This window comes from Rosa chinensis, chromosome 1 (assembly GCF_002994745.2).
Source record: "Rosa chinensis cultivar Old Blush chromosome 1, RchiOBHm-V2, whole genome shotgun sequence".
Taxonomy (NCBI): Eukaryota; Viridiplantae; Streptophyta; class Magnoliopsida; order Rosales; family Rosaceae; genus Rosa; species Rosa chinensis.
This window is the reverse complement of record NC_037088.1, coordinates 36,648,116-36,667,690: the sequence shown is the minus strand read 5'-3', so window position 1 is coordinate 36,667,690 and position 19,575 is coordinate 36,648,116. Positions and strand designations below refer to the sequence as shown.

The window sequence follows — 19,575 nt, the reverse complement described above, 5'->3', positions numbered from 1 at the left end:
GATTATGAATGCAGAGGAAGCCTCTGAGGAAGCTTGAATCAAAACAAGGTACTAAAGAAAAGATATGATAAAAAAAAGAGTGAGATGAAGAACTAATAACTATTTTTGAAATAAAAAGTAAATGGAGTGTGATTTACCAAAAATTGTGTAAATTTGACTCCTCAAAATTAATTGACAACTAATAAAAAGATTTTGATACAATATTTACTCTGAAGCCTTATCATATGCGACTACTCGTTATGCTGCATAGTCCCATTTGAGAGAAATTATTACGTGGTCCTGGACCACCACATGCTGACATGGTGCCACATGGTGGTCCTGGATCACAGAATAACTTCTCCCCATTTGATCTGAAACAAAAACTATAAGACCCTACACGAGGTAACCTAATTATACATTTTCTAATAGGCAAGCAACTCAACGAAAGCGGCTTTCTTCCCCCATATCCCCATGAATGGCCTCCGGGTCCTTGACATGACAATTTGACAGTTTTTTTTTTTTTTTTTGGCAAGGTGACAATTTGACAGTTTGGTGGCTGCGTATACAAAGTCTGATAATTCTAGGAGGTTCTTCACTTGTTTAATCTTCTTGTAATCTATGATTTCATTGTTAATCATATTTAATTAGTTTCATTATACACGTTTCAAGCTCGTGTTATTCTAGGAAAAGAACAGGAAGGAATGCCTCGAGGAGCCTTCATTATATAACTATTTTTCTGGGTTCACAGCTTTCATTAGCATTTCATCAAGTCAATTCTGCGACATTGTCAACCGACTTTTAGAACTTCCCCATTCTCACTAAACCCTAAATACAAGGACGACTAACCTTTTGTTTTCGGTAATGAAACTTCCTATTACCACTAAACCCTAAACTAACTTTCAGTTTAGGTAATGAAACATGCCCATTCTCACTAAACCCTGCATACAAAAACAACTAACAATTAGTTTCAATTCCCCTGTTCTTTCTAAACCCTAAATACAAAAAAAGACTCTCTCCTGATAGAACTAGATATGAAGCTATGATCTTACACCAGTTACATTCTAATGCTAATGCTTCAAGATATAATCCTAAACTGTCTTAAGTTTTTCCAAATAAAATGGCAACCTCCTTTAAATAATTTTGTTAAGCTGAGCTTTGATGGTGTTGTTAAGAATGGTAAGGCTTGATTGGTTTTGTTATTAGGAACTCTGATGGAAATCCTGTAGTTGCTTCTTGCAGGACTATTGGATCTACTAAAATCTTAGTTGCAGAGGCTACTGCCCCAATGTGAAGACCTTCCCCTGCTGCTCTTCAAAAGCTTTCTCATGTAATTGTGGAAGGTGATTCAAAGCTCTTGATTGAATGCATTTTGGGCAATGCTTCAGTACCTTGGATAATCAGATTGTTAGTAAGAGATATTAAGCTGTTCAAGCCATAATTTTCAGGCATGTTTTTAGAGAAGCTAATTTTATTGCTGATCATTTAGCCGGCTAAGTCATCAGACCCTAAGATCTGATTTTATTGTTTTCCCTTTTCTGTATTCCCAACATTCCATTTGGATTAGCTAGAAAGGGGAGTTGTTAGAGATTTTTCCTTTTGCTTGTAAGTTTGTTTCTGTCCTTACAAAAAACTCGCAATGGGGTTAACAGGATGTCAGATTCACAGCCCTTGCAATAGAATTGATAAATTCTGAAAACACATCTGACGGTATTGATTTTCAAAAGAAAGCCCACATTTAAATTTGATTTAACTGAGACAACTTTGAAATGATGGAGTATTATTTCAAAATTCACTCGGTGAATCACTCATCATAAATACATCATACATATATAGAACATCATCACAGAGGCTAGATGGGCAAATTGTAGCGTGAAAACTTGGGGATGACCTAATTAAAAACCTTTTGTTTTTTCTTTTGGATGATACAATGTTGCTAATCTCTCATTTCTTTAAGCTTTTGCTCAACTCTGTAAGCCAGATGATGCATCACATATTATTTTTCCAGTCATTCCCACATTCAACACAGAACTACAAGAAAAGTACACGTCCAGAAATATTTGGCTCCACGAGACCGATCAAATTTGTCAAAGTGCAGAACTTTATGTAGAAATGGACTAATTTAACAGGGGAGCACAAAGACCAGTAAAACTAGCCTGTGAGAGCAGCATTGAGGGCACTATGCACGTCAACTCCAATCTGGGCTTCAGCTTTCTCCAAGTCAGTTGAGGCTGAGTTTAGCTTCTGAGTGAACTCCGCAAGCCCTTTCTGGACAAGACTTGGATCAACTCGATCGATAGGGACAGCCTCAACAGCAATTATATCTGCATAAGAGTTCGCATGGATGAATGCAAAACCACTGCTGACGAAGTACTTTGTCACATCATTTCCTTCATGTACTGATAGGACCCCAGGTTTCAATTCTGCAATTGTTGCCACATGTCCCGGAAGAACACCCATCTGCCCAGTGCTTGCCGGAATTATGACCATGTCCACCTGTTGAGATATGGTTCAAACCATGTAAGGCATAGTACTTAATTCACGAGAAAAATTTCTACTCAGTATTTCATTTAAACTTGCAGAAATAGTATATATCCAAATCAGAATGCATAGATGCAAAAAGTCTAATTTCTAGAAAAGTGAGCACGTGTGCACATGCAACGAATATGTACACTTGTATTTAATCATGTATACATGCAACTACTATGTCAAACAAGCATGGTACTGGATATAAGAACTTGGATCCTATACTTCACTAATATTGTCATCTATTTCACCAAGCCATATATTTTCATAACTTGAATCACAGTCATTGCAGCCCATTGAAGTATCACTCTCTGCATCCGCCAAGACATGCAATTTTTGTGTGTGTGTGTGGTGGGGTGGGAGATAAGACTGCGCTTTTGGATGGTTGGCATCAACTGTCAGTGTACTACTTAGCATTGGTTTATCACAAGACATATGTAGAATAAAAGATAGACAAACGAGAAATCTAATTTTCAGTTCTCTGAAATTCCCACAACATCTTATGCATAGAAGTAATGCATTACAATTTGAGGCAGGATAGGATTCAATGTGGAAAAACAAAATCAATCCTACAAATTTTTTGTTACTCTTAGGATTTTCTTCTTCAAGTGTGCCAATGAATCAAAAGGTTGAGAACCTGCCAACCTGACCATAAGACTACCCAGATATGAGAAGCAAAGTTTAGCGTATTGCCTTTCAAAGAGCTGACAGAATGGCATATCGGTAAGAACTTAGATGCTTGACACTACAAAGGGCCGTTAGAATGGCAAACTGGACCTTGACACAACAAAAAACAGGACCGTCACACTCATTTTGCATACATCCACGAACATATTCACCCAACTATGTTATTCAAGTTTAACTCTGACAATATCAAAAACCTGCCTCACGTTGACCCATTTAGTATTGACAAAAACTAAAGCAATCACCGAGCAACAATACTGACGAGAAAATGGTATTTGGTTTCATAAAATCATGAAAGCAACATCTGTTTCTCATGAAGTTAACCAGTCAAAGGTCCTGGAACTTTTCAATGTGCAGTCGAATTATAAGGTAAACAGGATAGACTATGAATTTTACATTACCCAAAACTTGAAAACACACACACAAACACAAACTAAATCATAATTCAAAGTACAGTCGAATTACACGGCAAACAGGATAGACTGAATTTTACATTACCCAAAACTTGAAAACACACACTAAATCATAATTCAAAGCATCCTTACAAGAAACCGATATGAACTATTGCCAACACTGAGTTAGAATGAAATCAAGGATGACTATGAAATTTATATAACCCAAAACTTAAATATTATATATAATAATTCAGAGCATCCTTGCAAGAAAATTGACAGGAATTTTCACCAACATCAAGTTATAATGAAATCAAGGATCAATTTGGATGGTACAAGTTATAATTGACACTGTTATTTTTGTTAAAGTAAAATACAATAGATTAGATTGAATGGATTAGCATGACTAGTTGCAATACATGCAGAATGGCTTATCCAAGGACTCATTAAAAAGTTGATCTGTTTTCTCCTTCTCCTTCTAAATCAAAAGTTACATATATAGATTTGCAATAGTATGAAAAAGAAATTCAACCATATAATCAAACTGAATGCTGCAACCATAGATTTGGAATCACTCCATCCAAATGGGCATGCGGTGTATGTCAAAACCACATATATGTCAGTTGCAAAAGTCGGTGTGACACATGAACGGAAGCATGGTAAAAATATCAAAATATCTAGATAGTTTGTCAGACCAAGCAATAGATGACTGAAGACCCAGAAAGTTTCTGCATAGAAGCCCAGATACCAGATAGGAAAAAGAAAAGAAAAAAAAAACATCTCATGTTTCCTTGGACTCTTACAGGATATAAAAAATTAAAAAGTCAATTAAGACAGGATTGTGCTAAGAGCCTAAGACTAGTTAAGTGCAGTTTGAACCTCTCGAGGCATGACGTTTCACTTTCTTCCAATGTTTCTCAATCACAAATTCGCCAAAACACACCAAAGGGAAAACATCAACAATGATGTTGAACAATGTGCTAATGATATACAAAAGCAGTATGAAAGAATCACTTAGGAAAACAGAGTATCCAGAAATTCGCCATTCAAATTCTGAAACTATTAAAATCAGTATATACAAAAGCAGTATGAAAGAATCACTTAGGAAAACAGAGTATCCAGAAATTCGCCATTCAAATTCTGAAACTATTAAAATCAGTAAATCAGTTCAGTAAAGATTGAATGACTTTCTCAGCTAACAATACCATCACAAGGCTTCTACGAGAAGTTGTACATTCACAGAAAAGCACAAAACACAGATCCTCAAGCTAGAAAGCACACAGAACACAAAATAGAGGATCACTTCTAACTAGCATTGCATTACTTTCCCGATAAATCTATTAGCCGTTTTCCAATGTTTCAATGCCGCGGATGTACACGAACAATTTTTCATCCAATGCCCCTACATTGATCAGTTCATCTCTACTTGCATGCTTACAGATAAACTCCAAATCAATCGAGAATCCAAAACCAGCCAGTCAACTAAAGTCAAAACGCAATCAAACCGTCAAATCAGTCTCAAAATCACCAATCAACTCAAGTCAAAACCACGATTAGCAACTAACTCATACCAAAACCAAGCTAATACGAACAAATTAAAAGCTCATAAATCCACGAAATCGCTTCGAAACTGACCTCTTTGGCCGAGAGCTCAGATGCGTAAGGCAGCACGAAGTTGACGGTGAGCTTGGTAGGGATCGAGGACGGGGTCGGAGGGCGGGGCTTCATGAAGGACAGAGGAGTCTTGGGGGGATCGATGTGAGGGATGACCTTCTTCCAGGCCTCGTTGAAAGAGGGGTTGCCTACGGGAGCTTCGGCGACATCGGTGGAGAAGGCTCGGGCGGCCCGGAGCGAGGAGGCGGGTCGGGTCAAGAGAGCGGTGGCGCGGCGCAGCATGGTCGCGGAGAGAGGGGGTCGCTCGGTTCTCGCAGGGTCGGAGAGATAGAGAGAGAGAGAGAGTGTGTCGAGTTTGGAGGGGAGGGTTTTTTTTGGTTGGTGCTTTTTTTAGGGTGCGATGGTTCGATTTGGGGAAATGGAGGAGATGGGGAATCGGTTAGTCCGGGTTTTGAAATGTTTTGGTTTGGGCTTTTACCCACTGGACTTTGCATTCAACAAGCGAAGCCCACCATGTAAAGGGTGAATTGTTCTTACTTCTGGCTTTTTAAATTTCTCAAGAGGGATCAAACAAAAGAGGGAAAAAAAAAAATAGTTTCAACACAATCCCATGTTAAATCATGCAAAAATTTGGTGGCGGTTGCCAAAGTTGCATTTGCTTTTTTGAATCCATGATTAGTAGTAACATTGACAGTCATAAACAACTAAAATGTATTGAATTATTTGTGTTAGCTTCCTATCAAAAGTTGCGTGAGTTTGGAAGGCTCAAGCAATAACACACGTAGAGGAAAAAATTATCCAAAAGCAGTAGAAATGACGAATTTTCTATAGCGATCTAGAGCTTAATTCTCTATAAGAAATTTTATATGTTTGACCCTATATATTTACTATACATCTCTCTTTTTTGTAAAATTTTAAATGCTCATTATATTCTTCTATTTTACCAGAATTAACAAACAATTTAAAAAAAAGAAGAATTCAAAGCCCAAGATGATGACAGCCTGAGGTGGAGGTAAGAGCAAGTCCACCCGTTGGAGGTAAATGTCAAGGTCAAAAAGTCACTCGGTCAACTAGTCAAAAAACTGTTCACTGCCACTAGATAAGGGTTTCCACCCGTTTTGTTTCTTGACCGGTTAGTTACTGTTCACTGATTTTTTTAAAAAAATTGTTTATTGTAAAATTAAAATATATTTGATGTAAATAGATGGTAATAATGGACATTTATGGATAATGATGTAGAACGGATGACAACAAGGATCGAAGAATAGCTTGATCGTGAAAATGGAAAATCCGGTTTGGATATTAAAAAATTTGGGAGATATATATACACACACACATAGATTAATTATAACCCGTTAGATTGCTTCATTAATTGAAATGAAAGGTCCAGATTAAAGGACCGTTGCTTTCAAACTTCCAAAAAACCACGTGGCTACCTTCCACGTGTCCCATTTCAGCAGCAGACCACGCCACTATGGGACAAACGCGTCAGCCAACTCGCGTCCCCACCGTGCAGAGCTAAACGATAAGAAATTACTTCCAACGCGCCATGCAGCTCGCGTCAACTCTCCCTTCATCAGCCATGACGTAGGCCCGACTGGGCTTGGGTCAGCTTGGCAACCGGTCACACTGGGTCAAGAAAAATGTCAAGAGCATGACATTTTTCTTGGCCTGGGTCATGAAATGTCAAGTTTTGGCCGGTCATAGGCCCATTGATGGAAGTGGGTTTTTGGCTTTCATGGTCACCCACCTCAGCTTTTCCTATGTGGAGGCCGGTCAGGAGCAAACCGCTGGACTTGCTCTAAAGCAAGTTGCATTCACAATCAATTAGCAAACCATTATCAGCAGTAGAAAGGATTGTATGTACAACAAGTCAACAATACCATCAAATCTCTTTTTTGTTGCAAAAGCTCAACATGAATAGATAATGAGTTTTTCTATTGGAACCTCCAAATTTACTCACTTGACCTCCTATGCTTTTTACACATCCTATCAAATTTTCAAATATAGTATTTCTCATTAAACCTCACTAAAGTTCCTCTAATAACCTCACTTATAAAAATTGCAAACAAGCTATTATCTTTAAAATAAAAAAACTAAGTTATTTCAATGATTTAATTATTCTATAAATCTTAATCACATATCCATTCTTTAAACAGACAACATAAATATCTTTTTCAATAAAAAAAAATAAAATACAAGGTATTGAGTTTTAAAAATTAATTTCTAATTTTTTTTTTTAAATTTCTAATTAACAAGAAAATAACATGAACTATTTGCTTCTGATAGACTTCATGAGATGGATTATTTACATCAATGATTAATGGATTATTTTGTGCCAAACTCGCTTTCTTCGTTGGGCGAGAATCCATCGAACCTATGAGTCTCCCGCGCTTCTTGGCAGGAGCTGTGGGCCTAGCCACAACAGTGGTTTTTTTGTTTACTTTTTTTGTTTTGCTTTAGCTATGCAAAAGAAAAAATGAAAATTAATCATTTTTTTCTTATTGTTTATTTTATTTTCTCTATTTTTTTGTACCTCATGATTAATTATTTAAATATTTGTTTAATTTTTTTAATTGCTAGCTCAATTTTTTTTCTACAAATATAATGGATAGACTTAGATTTAGTCATAATATGATTTATTTTGTTTTCCTTCACCAATATGTGTTCAACATGTATATCATATATTTTTATGTCACGTGATCTTAATCGTAGTTTTAAATCTTATTAAATATATATATATATATATATATGAATGCTTTATTTTATTTTATTTTTGAATATGCCCACGGGGCGAGATAATATATTAATCACAAGCCAGAATAGGCCGTTACATACCCTTCCGCTGTCATTTAAGGGCATAGACAGACAAGAAGCTAGTGGTAGTACCCACAAGTGGTACGTACATATAGTCCTACTCATTTTACATTCAAATACGTAGAGCTAGCGGATATCCTTATTCGATACTACTCTAGAGACGCTAGAGACACAATGGGTGAACATCAGTGCTTAGGTTCCTAAATACAAGGAATTTATTGTAAAAGACAAGCTAAAACATAGTAAAGGCCTAGGGCAAAAACCCTAGCCCAAAATAGTCAGCCCAAGAGCATACAAAGAGTGGTCCACCACCAGAGCCCATCAAGACCACCTGGTTTCAGCCCATCCGCCCAAGACGACATGTCGTACACACAAGCCCAGCCCGACCCGCTCTGCTCCTCCCGCCCTGATCTACGCCTCTGCGACCACCTGCCACTTCGACCCAAGCCCGCCGCAACACAGGCCTACCTGAAGCATGCCGATCCACCATCGAAGCAGAACTCATGCCGTCGGCCTTGCACAGCACCATCACGTCACTGGACGAGATGCGATCAAAAAAACCAAGTCGAGGCTCTCTGCAACTACAGCGAGCGCAGCCATCTAAGGAAACCCTCGAACCTTATTGGATCGAAATACCCGTCCGGCAGCAGACCTCAAGACGTCTACGAGGCCAGAGGCCAACACCTGCCGGGCGCCGCCAGACGAGGTCGAAATCTCACGGAAGAAAACCGGGTTTTGTGTTTTTAGGGTTTCTCTCTCTCTCCGTGGTATAGATGAACATAATCAATTATGTTCACCTCTTTGGAGTTTGAGTCATACTCAATATGAATGCTTTATTGAGATTTGAGTATGTAGTGAAATTGGAAAATAAAAATAGATAAGGAAAATAATAAACAATGCAATCTAATATTATTGAATTGGAAAGTCCAGAGAAAATCAATATAATATTTTTTTGGTATAATTATTTTCCTTAATAGTCATTTTATAGTAGGATATATATGTCATTTAATAATTTATAATAGAGTGAAGTCAAATGAGCAGATTTGGAGGTCCCAATAGCAACACTCATAGATAATCTACGTAAATATAATTCTCTCATTAAAAATACGGCTGTAAATAGGCTTAATACAGCTTGTGTTCGACTCGTATTCGGCTCGATTTTAGCTCATTCGACTTGTGTTCATAAGATAAATGAGCCGAGTTTGAGCTCATTATTAGGCTCGACAAAAAAATGAGTTGAGCTTGAACAATGATATATTCAGCTCTTCTAGCTCATGAGTAGCTCAAGCTTGTTAAAGCTTGGCATTTGTTAAAACTCAACTCATGAGAATTTATAGCATAAATAAAAATATAATTTTTCTAATCTCAAATCTTTAATTCTTTTTATTACTTTCCTTTTCAATTGGAAGAGAATCTGAGAATTTAAAAATAAAATATATTACAATAGATGAATCCCAAGGATCTGACTGATCAATATAGTTAATTTCAGCTTTGTTGCCTTTGATAGAGGCTTGGTAAAGCGCCACTAAATGATCTGGCATGCGACAAGTTTTCCAAAAATGGCCATTGCAACCACATCTGGTGCAAAAGCTTTCATTGTTCTTGGGGACTTTGTTCATCTGACCCTTGCCTTTGTGGATTTTGGCATTTTTCTTTGGACCCAATCGTTGGTTAATGCTTCCACGGCCTTGACCATTAGGTCTTTGACGATCACGTCCCTTAACACGAGCACTATTATTGCCATGCTTGTTGCCATGTCTATTGGCATGACCACCAGTGAAAATAGCATTCACCTCAGGTATGGGTTGAGACCCGGTAGGGCGAGACTGATGGTTTTTCATTAGAAGCTCATTATTTTGCTCCGCCACTAAAAGACATGAGATGAGGTCTGCATATTTTTTGAATCCTCGCTCTCGATACTGTTGTTGCAGAACCATGTTTGTGGCATGAAAAGTCGAAAAAGTCTTTTCGAGCTTGCTATCTTCACTGACAGGTTCTCCACATAATTTTAGTTGGGAGGTAATCCGATGCATGGCAGAATTGAAATCAATGACAGAGTTGAAGTCTTGAAGGCGCAAGTGCGTCCATTCATACCGTGCTCTAGGTAGAACAATGGTTTTTTGATGAGCAAATCGATCAGCCAATGCTTCCCAAAGCTCAAGCGGGTCTTTCACCGTAAGATACTCATCTTTTAGGCTCTTGTCAAGATGATGACGCAAGAAAATCATAGCCTTGGCTCGATCTTGCACAGATGACTTATTGCCAACTTTAATGGTATCTCCAAGGTTGTTGGCCATAAGGTGAATTTCAGCATCAAGAACCCAGCTCAAATAGTTCTTGCCAGAAATTTCAAGAGGATCAAATTCCAATTTTGTCAGATGCGTCATCTTCCTACATAGAGAAAAGACGAGATATATCAGGATCCATAATATTAGAACTGTATGTTCTATGAACAATGATATAAAAATCATGTATGAAACAGAGTTTTAAAATGTTCATAAATATGAACAATGGATCCCAAAGGGAACACACGAGAAAAACATTCGTGTGATGTCTATAGAACCATAGGTTCTAAGACTACTCGGTCAGAGGACTCGAGTCTTCAGCAATGGAACATGTAGTTCTTATTGTCATATAGAAAATATAAATTGTCAACAATTATATGAAAGCATAAAAAAAATTGATATTTATCTATAGGAAAAAGGGAACTCATAGATCATTTGCCTTGGTATAAGCAACTATGTTGCAACATAAGACTTGTAGATCATCATGGAGTTCAAGGAAGAAGAAAAATTAGAGCAAATTCGTGCTGATAACATGTTATAAACTAGAAACTTACGTTTGTAGGAAATAGAGAATATAGAATAGAGAAACAGAATATAGGAGGAGGTAGAAGTGTGTATCTTATTCATTCTCATAGACTCCTTTATATAGGAGTTAAGTTTACATCATAAGGACATGAAATATGAGAATTTACGTGGACAATCCACATATTTATTATATTTATAACAAAAAGAGATTTGTGTGATGGTTAGACATCAAATTTTGGATTATTATTTTAATTTTTCTTTCTTCCTTTTTTATTTTTTAAATTTAAAGTCAAATGAACTTAGCCGAGCCTATTCAAGCTCGAACTCGTCCAATAAATCGAGCCCAACCAAGCCTAGCTCGAGCTTAAGAAAAATATTCAAGTCGAGCCGAGCTTGAGCATAGAAAAAATAATTCAAGCTTTAGCCCGACTCGAGCTTAATAAAAAATAAATTAGCCGAACATGATCACCCTGCTATTCCCTCCGGCTCGGCTCATTTACATCCCTAGTTAATAATCTAGTAGATTATGTTGTGAAACAGTCAAATAAGAGATCAGCAAGTGACATCATATCTGAATTTGTTGCCATAACCATCGAGTCTAGCAACATAATACGTAAGACTATCTCACAATTTGTTTGAGTATACATGTGTATATCTGTACCTATAGACACCGGCGGATCCACATAGAGGCTAGCTTAGGCAGTTGCCTAGACTGGATTTTTGAGTCTATACAAGTTTGGTATAAGCAAGGTATGTGAAATTGACAGAAATAGGGCAAAGTCAAGTGAATTGTTGAAGAAAATGGCAGAAATAGGGCAAAATCTCTCCAAAATCTTCACAATTGCCTCCAAAATCTATAGCTTCCCTCTAATTTTCCTCCATTCCCCTTTTCCTTCAACCTGCCATTGTCTTGCCTTACCTGAAAAAAATTTCTGGATCCGCCATTGCCTATAGATTTGCAATACTTTCAGCAACCCTCATTAAAAATAGAGAACAATGTTGAAAATTACCACAAAGTTCACTTCAGACTAATAGAAATGAGATTCGGTAAAAACCTGAACAATCATGAAACAATTAAGGATCCGTTTTAATTGCCAAAGGAAAGAGTACATGACCCCCAATGAACAATATATAGAGATCAACATAAGGGGTAAAAAAGGAAGCTTAGGCCATCTTCAATAAGGAGGTCCAAAGGGCCAAAGGCTAAAATGTAGCCCTTATTTCATCTCCAACAACAAATTTTAAAATGGTCAAAGAGCCAGGGCTATCGGGTTGGTAAGAGGGCTAAGTTTAGCCATTTGGCTGGCTTAGTCCAAATTGGTGGTCCCAGCAAAAGACCCAAACGTGGAGAAAATGGGCTACTAGAAGAAGACCAAAGGGGGGCATCATATTCTTCATCTTCTTCGTCATCTTCCTCGTCTTCACGTTGCCTCTCATTCCACTGAAAAAACCAGTTGGAATTCATTGCAAAATATAAGGAAAAGTTATAAACTGAACAAACAATTAGAGATGAGATAGTGATATATGCAATCGAAACTACTCTTTTTATTGAGGTTTGAAGCTGAAGATAGAATAGCTACGTATGCATAAAATCTAATCGAAAATCTAGGGAGTTGATCACAATGCGACACGTGGCATTCACAAATACTATCCGAAAATTTGATAAGGTCTACAATGATTAGTTTTGCCACGTTGACACTATATCTAATCGGGAATCTAGAGATTTACTTGCGAAGGGGCATGTGGCACTAAAAAATCCTATCCGAAAATGTTATAAAAAATACCACATAGATACCTCATCCAAACATATACTTTAAAAAAATTAATTTTTGTCTCAAAAATTAATTTTGGTCTAAATTAAAATATTATTATAATACAATAAAATGATAAATTTGAAAAACATAATTTAAAACTATAAAACACTTGAAAGGGCTAAAATTTAGCCCTGCCTTACTGGAGATGGTTCACTATTTCATGAATAAAAAATAATATTTCTGAGGCTAAATTATAGTCCTGGCCCCAATATAGCCCTCTCCTACTGGAGATGACCTTAACACCAAGAAAAATATGATGCAGAAACTGGCCCCAAATCTCAACAAGCAACAGACCAACTAGATAGCTCCGGACCACCCACCCAATATTAAAGCCTCCTTTCTGGGTAGCTGTAACGGATATGTATAATCAGTGGCGGAGCCAGAATTTCCTATCAACTGGGGCACTCAGAAATTTAAAGAAAAAAAAATTAAAAATATATACTAAAATTTTAATAAAAAATAAAAATTAGATAAAATTACGGTAAGATTAATATTTTTTAAATTACATATTTTATTAGTAAATTTTATTGCTTTTAGATATTAGACAAGTTTTTTTTTTTTTTGTTATGGAGACATAATTTATTTTTAAGTTTAAAATTATAAGAAAAAATTGTGTTAATGTCCAAAAAAAAGCAAAAGAAAATTAAAAACCTAATCTTCCTACCATGCGTGATTCGAACCTGGGACAATTGAACAATTACCGCACACCTTGCCACTACACCAAGTTGGCTTGTTGTGTAGCTAACAAACTCTCAGCTACTTATTCTGATTTTCATATACAAAAATTCAAAAAAAATATAAAAGTCAGTGGGGCACGGGACCCACTGGATCCCCATGTGGCTCCGCCCCTGTGTATAATCCCAAATGACGATCTTTTTTCTTTCCTAATGGTGCCATTTCCAATGTTTTATCCTTAGTAAATTGTGCAGAGGAGGAATGTTAGCAACCTTCCCCTCCAACCTTTTCCTTTCTACCTTCATTATTCATTGCATGCCATGTGTATTCTACTAAGATAAAAATTCAAATAATTAATATAATTAAAAGACAAGTTTTCACTTCCCTCTTTACCCTTATTTAATTTCACATGCATTTAATTAAGTAATTAATTTTAGTTTCTCAACTTTTTTTTTCTTTTGTGCATTCTTTTTATTTTGCAATTTATATTACTCTTGTGGGCTTAGGTACATATTTACATAAGAAAGACGTACATATATATTTAAGAACATATGTCCCAAAAAAAAAAAAAAAAAATTTTGAGAATAAAAAATATAAAAAAACATATTTGAAACCAAGAAAATGGCCAAATGTTCCCTTTATATACATATATTGAAGAGAATGTTAAAAAAAAAAAAAAAAAACAGAGAGAAAATTTATATACTCATCTAATATCACATGTGATCAAAATATCCTTACCTGCACCACTAAGCAATTTGCCTTGCCAGTGCTTCATTTTTTCAATCAACCTTTCCTTGATGTATTCAAAAGTGGCAGTGTTTTTCCGACCCACAAACATCGGCAATCCCAAGTAATGCTCATGTGAACCCACTATCTCAACACCTAATAAGTTAGTCACACGATCACACCTAATAAGTTAGTCACCACAAGCTGTTTAGCGTCACAAACATTCTAACGCAAAACAAAAAGAGCTCTTGTGGAAATTCACAACTTGACCAGAAGCTCTCCCATAAATTTCAATGACATTATGGATTTGAAAACAAGCTGCAGGACAGAAGCTTGAGCATAAAGCATGCTGCCGTCTGTAAACAACAATTGTTTAACAAAAGGAGCTCCTTGACAGATTACAATTCTAGGTAATAAATCCAACCTCTGCTTCTGCTTAAGTAAAGCACAAAAACCTTCAGCCCTAGCAGGAATAGATATGGTGACAGTGGATCACCTTATCGTAGGCCTCTACAAGGAATAACGCACATATCCTCTCAGATTGCCACCAAACAAAAAGGAGTATCTAACAGAATTAACATATTGCAAAACAACATCAATCCACTCTTGTGCAATGCCAAATCTTACCAGTACGTACTTTGAGCAAGAAGGCCCACTCTATACGATCATAAGCTTTGCTGAAATCCAACTTAAGAGCCATAAAACTATCCTGATCCTCCCTTAGTTTTATTTGCCTATTAAATTGACTTTTGCCATTTGTCTCTTGATTCTAGTTTCTCTAGTTTTACATCAATTGAGGTCTCTAGGCGACTAATTTTACTGTTATGAGGGATAGGTTAATTAAGATTCTAGTGCTTTAGTAGGCTCACAAATAGAGGTGGCAAACGGGCCACAAAGCACGAGCACGGCACGGGCTCGGCACGATTAAAAGCGGCCCGGCACCGCCCAAGCCCGTTAGTGGCCCGGCACGACCCGAGCACGTTAGAATAACGGGTCGGGCTGGGCCTAAGAATATTGGCCCATTGGCCCGGCCCGGCCCTAGCCCGTAATGGGCCCGGCACGGCCCGAGCACGACATATTGTGGGCCGGCCCGTTACAAACACAAAATTTCATTTTAAAAAAAATATATATTAAAAAACTACAATGATGAGATTTGAATATGAGACATTTTTATCTAAAATCTCATGACAATTCCACCAATACTTTCTTTTATATTGTCAAAATAATAAAACAAAACATTATATCCTTGTTTTGACATAAGTATTTTTTCTAAATATTAAATATATGTTTATTAATAAAGACTAATCTCATAATAATACAACTATAGAATGAAGGAAAGAATAATAGATACTAAATCTTCATTATATTAATAAAGATTAATACTAAATCTTCATTATATTAATAAAGATTAATCTCACAATAATATACTAAAACAATATATTTTGAGTTTTTTTTTTCCTTTCTTTCTTATAGTGAAATATAAAAAGTTATTAGAAATCTAATCTTAAAAGGCTATGATTAAGAACAACGTTGTAGAACTTAATTTATTTTAATTTTCTAAATAGTTAAATAAAATGAATTTTTATTTGTTCAAATTAAGATTTTAAATTCGTGCTTTATAGTGGGTAGGTACGAGCACGGCCCGTTATTGACTCGGTACGAGCACGGCCCGACACGATATGGGCTCGGGCCATGGGCCGGGCCGGGCTTAATGTTTAAGTAAATGGGCCGGCACGAGCCCGGCACGATAATAAATGGGCCGGCTCAAGCACGGCACGAAGCACGAAGCACTACTAGGCCCGCTTAAAATGGGTCGGGCCGGCCAGCCCGGCCCGTTTGCCACCTCTACTCACAAACAAGTTGATTAATTAAACCTGTTTTTTCAACGAGGACACTTGTCAGTTTGTTCGGCAGCTTGCAAATACAAAACAATTTCATTGAAAAGTAATCATTTAGGCACGTGAAAAATAAAAACATTGAGCTTCACAGTAGGCTGTAGACAACTATAGATATCATATTCTATGCCTTGTAATGGAGCTTGGTCGGGCAAAACACCTTACCCTTAAAGAATTTCATAAGATCCAACGATTTTGGACGCAATATGTAAACCAAAGATTGAGCTTTAATAGATACAGCCCCGCATCGCAGTTGTTGTCAGTTTCATTATATAGAAGAATTTGATTCCCAGCACCACATGCACCAGTTCATGCATGTCCCCAGGAGCCATCTCTCTCTGTTCGTCTCAAAACTCCTTAAATTCACTCCCCTTCAACTCATACATGCACTTCTCCTCCAGATTCCATGATGATGAGCAATTATGGAGGCCAACGACTTCTAGTGGTCGACTGTTGCTATTGCCAAACCCAAATCCAGCTGCCTTCTGTGAGTCCGATATACATCGTCGGCACATCCGTCCGCTGCGGCCGCTGCTATGCCAGTACCCGCGTCGCCTCTCCGGGCTTCCCCCGCTCCCCCCATAGTGCCGTACCCTACTATGCCCTTATAAACCCACCACCACATGCCTGCTTCCCCCATACATCACCAGGACCTCCGCCGAACGTGCATGGGCGGAAGAAGGCGGTCATCTGCGGGATATCGTATAGAAACTCGAGGGATGAGCTCAATTGTTGCATCAATGACGCCAAATGCATGCGGTATCTCCTCATCACCAAGTTCAAGTTTCCAGAAGATTCCATTCTCATGCTCACTGGTATGGATCGATCATGTTCATGAATAGTGCTTGTTATATATAATTTTACATTTAAGTGTTATATTGGACTCTTTAGACCATATAAAGGCTCAGACTTGAGAAATGGAGGTGTTCGAAGCTTTAGGGTAGTTTTTATGAGGAGACAGTTAATTTAGATGGGAAATGCAGTTGGATATCTTGTTAAGTAGATGTTGTATATAGGAAAGCTAATGGTTTAGTTATCGGAGAAGATAATAGTACGTAGTAGTATGATGAATATTTGGGTGATTTTCATCATATTTGGTAAGCTAATTACCAGTGCCTAAATGTAGCTAATTAGGAAACGGAGAAGCTTCCTAATAACCTTTCCCCTTCTAGCATGAAATCATCCTTTTCTGGTAACCAAATGACACAGAAAAATTATATATCCGGCCATCTCAAAAAAAAAATGCTTGCATATTTGTCTTGATGGGAATCATTTGGCAAATATGAAGCAAAGTAATAGCCTTTGGCAAATTGCATGGTTGTATTCTTATTTTCTAACATTTATACTGTTAATTCTTTACATATTTTGTACCGCAGAAGAAGAAACTCACCCACATAAGATTCCATATAAAAACAACATTAGAAGGGCATTATGTTGGCTTGTACAAGGATGTCAATCGGGGGACTCCCTTCTGTTTTACTTCTCCGGTCATGGTTCACGGCAGAGGAATTATGATGGTGATGAAGTTGATGGATATGATGAAACCCTTTGTCCCCTTGACTTTGAAACCCAGGGTATGATTGTTGATGATGAGATAAATGCAGCAATTGTTAGGCCCATTCCCCATGGGGTCAAGCTTCATGCAATTATAGATTCTTGTCATAGTGGCACCATACTGGATTTGCCATGCCTTTGCAGAATGGACAGGTTAGTGGCCGGGTGTAATATGAAGTTATGCATTTCTTGCTTCGCTTTGTATGTCTACCTACTTGAATAGTGCTTGTCTAAAATAAGATTTCTATATGTGGATATCCATTGTTAATTTAGGGGTGGAAAATATGTATGGGAGGATCATCGACCTCCATCAGGCGTATGGAAAGGAACAAGTGGTGGACAAGTTATATCTATCAGCGGTTGTGATGACCATCAAACCTCTGCAGAGACATCAGTAAGTTTGACAACAACAAAAAAAAATGTCTCGAGTTCACTAATGTTTATAGCTTCAATTTCCGCAACATCTGATTAATGCTTTTTGGGGTTATCCAAGATCACATCAACAGGTGCCATGACTTTCTCTTTCATCCAAGCAATCGAGCGTGGACAGGCAGCCACATATGGGAGCTTACTCATATCTATGAGTAATACCATTCGAAGTATGGGTTCTGGTGGTGGTGGTGGTGGTACATCTCTTGCCGGCATGCTTCTAACAGGCGGAAGTGTTGGTGGTGGTAGGCTAAGACAGGTATTGGCTTGCACAACATTCTTTGTATTGGTATTGAAGTTTAATGATAGTCGTCGTTACATCACTATGGGCTTTCTATATAAAACAAGCTTCATCTGCAAATGAGTCTCATTAGTTTATAAAGCATCCGGTTAAATTTAAATTCTCATATACTTATTTTTCCTTAACAATTGCAATTTCTTGTCATTGATGCATCATTTTGTTTTGCTTGTTACAGAAGCCTCAATTAACTGGCTGCGAGCTGTTCGATGTGTACACGAAACCTTTTGCCCTATGATCTTTTATCTGTTAACACAGATCAACACTTCATGATTATATCTCTCAATGTATTTTAGGCTTTAAATAATTGTGAAACTACTTGGTGAGTAATAAATTTATGTTTGCTATCGATAGGATTACTCTTGTCTGTACTGCTCCCTTCCTTTGGTATAAATGTCCTCTGTTCCTAAGATGTTTGTGTTGAAACCGGATATGCATCTGAAATCCCCAGTGTATGAAATTGTGAATAAGTACCTTGTTACTTGTAACTTTTCTGGTCTTAACAAAATGATAGCTGACGAGGAACATACAAAGAAGAGCTTTTATGCCTGAAAATCCATAAAAACGGAAATTACAATGTGTTTACTTATAAAATGAATGATTCCTTGAACTCATTTCACACTTTTATTCTCTAGTTGGGCCAAGTCCAATGATCTAGTTTTACCGAAATTTGCTCATGTTTCGTGTCTCTCTATTGAGTCTTTTCAGTTCAATGCCTCAATGGACCAATAGTCTAGATTATCGATGTGGTTCATATCGCTTTGACGCTTTGAGAACTTTAGATTACATTGAAGTTTCTAATGTGCCTGCAAATCTTGCCTGGCCAAGTTTCACAAATGATGTTGAAAATTGAATATCATAAAAAGTGTGTGATTTCTACTTGATCGTAATAATATAAACTGCTCGTCAAGCTTTTCTACTTGATCCCATGGTATTGGTTTGACGAGCTCGTCATGTTAACAATTTTGTTAAAAAATTGATGGATTAGATGAGAGTTGGCTATGATTGATTAAATTAGAGTGTACAAGGGCACATATGATCAAATAAAAAATTCGGGGACACAAACCATTATGTATTTAAAGTTCGATGGACAGAATATGGCAGACCCGTCTTCAATGGACAAATACTTTTCATAAAGAAACGACTCTCTCTCTCTCTCTCTCTGAGAGTCATTTCTTTAAACACCTGGTGTGCAAACCAAAACTGCAATCTTGCTATTGTTAAATACCAGAGAACTATTCACAAAACGAGTAAATTGGTCTTATTCGTCTTCGTCGATGGACTCGAGCTCATTGATTGAGAGGCGTCAATGGCTCTTTAATACGGGAACAAATGAGGTAGGCTTCATATCTCAGATATCTGATT

General features: G+C 37.2%; 3 protein-coding genes across 6 annotated transcripts; 1 reads left to right on the top strand and 2 right to left on the bottom strand.

The window, feature by feature from the left end:
• Positions 1-1,743: 1,743 nt before the first annotated feature.
• Positions 1,744-5,593, bottom strand: LOC112174231 (ATP synthase subunit delta', mitochondrial). The gene is made up of 2 exons (XM_024311975.2): positions 5,214-5,593; positions 1,744-2,472 (listed from the first exon to the last, which is right to left on the bottom strand). The coding sequence occupies exons 1-2, from the start codon at positions 5,472-5,474 to the stop codon at positions 2,128-2,130; spliced, it is 606 nt and encodes a 201-aa protein (XP_024167743.1). The 5' UTR covers positions 5,475-5,593; the 3' UTR covers positions 1,744-2,127.
• A 3,764-nt stretch (positions 5,594-9,357) lies between these two features.
• Positions 9,358-12,329, bottom strand: LOC112176120. 4 transcript variants are annotated; one of them, XM_024313950.2, is made up of 2 exons: positions 10,849-12,329; positions 9,358-10,400 (listed from the first exon to the last, which is right to left on the bottom strand). In XM_024313950.2, exon 2 carries the CDS (start codon positions 10,394-10,396, stop codon positions 9,383-9,385), a length of 1,014 nt encoding a protein of 337 aa, XP_024169718.1. In that variant the 5' UTR covers positions 10,397-10,400; positions 10,849-12,329; the 3' UTR covers positions 9,358-9,382. The 4 variants fall into 4 exon arrangements, with proteins under 4 accessions (XP_024169718.1, XP_024169727.1, XP_024169714.1 ...); XM_024313959.2 differs by having other exon boundaries at positions 11,481-12,329; XM_024313946.2 differs by having other exon boundaries at positions 9,358-11,767; positions 11,875-12,329.
• A 3,779-nt stretch (positions 12,330-16,108) lies between these two features.
• LOC112181580 (metacaspase-1) lies at positions 16,109-18,548 on the top strand. The gene is made up of 5 exons (XM_024319960.2): positions 16,109-16,744; positions 17,306-17,636; positions 17,757-17,877; positions 17,977-18,171; positions 18,389-18,548. Exons 1-5 carry the CDS (start codon positions 16,336-16,338, stop codon positions 18,446-18,448), a joined length of 1,116 nt encoding a protein of 371 aa, XP_024175728.1. The 5' UTR covers positions 16,109-16,335; the 3' UTR covers positions 18,449-18,548.
• The last annotated feature ends 1,027 nt before the right edge of the window (positions 18,549-19,575 follow it).

Coding starts and splice junctions, on each gene's coding strand:
- LOC112181580 (XM_024319960.2), top strand. CDS start 16,336: ATGATGATGAGCAATTATGGAGGCCAACGACTTCTAGTGGTCGACTGT. Junction 16,745..17,305: donor TTCCATTCTCATGCTCACTG/GTATGGATCGAT, acceptor TTTGTACCGCAG/AAGAAGAAACTCACCCACAT. Junction 17,637..17,756: donor TGCCTTTGCAGAATGGACAG/GTTAGTGGCCGG, acceptor TTGTTAATTTAG/GGGTGGAAAATATGTATGGG.
- LOC112174231 (XM_024311975.2), bottom strand. CDS start 5,474: ATGCTGCGCCGCGCCACCGCTCTCTTGACCCGACCCGCCTCCTCGCTC. Junction 2,473..5,213: donor CTGAGCTCTCGGCCAAAGAG/GTCAGTTTCGAA, acceptor ATATCTCAACAG/GTGGACATGGTCATAATTCC.
- LOC112176120 (XM_024313946.2), bottom strand. CDS start 10,480: ATGATTTTTATATCATTGTTCATAGAACATACAGTTCTAATATTATGG.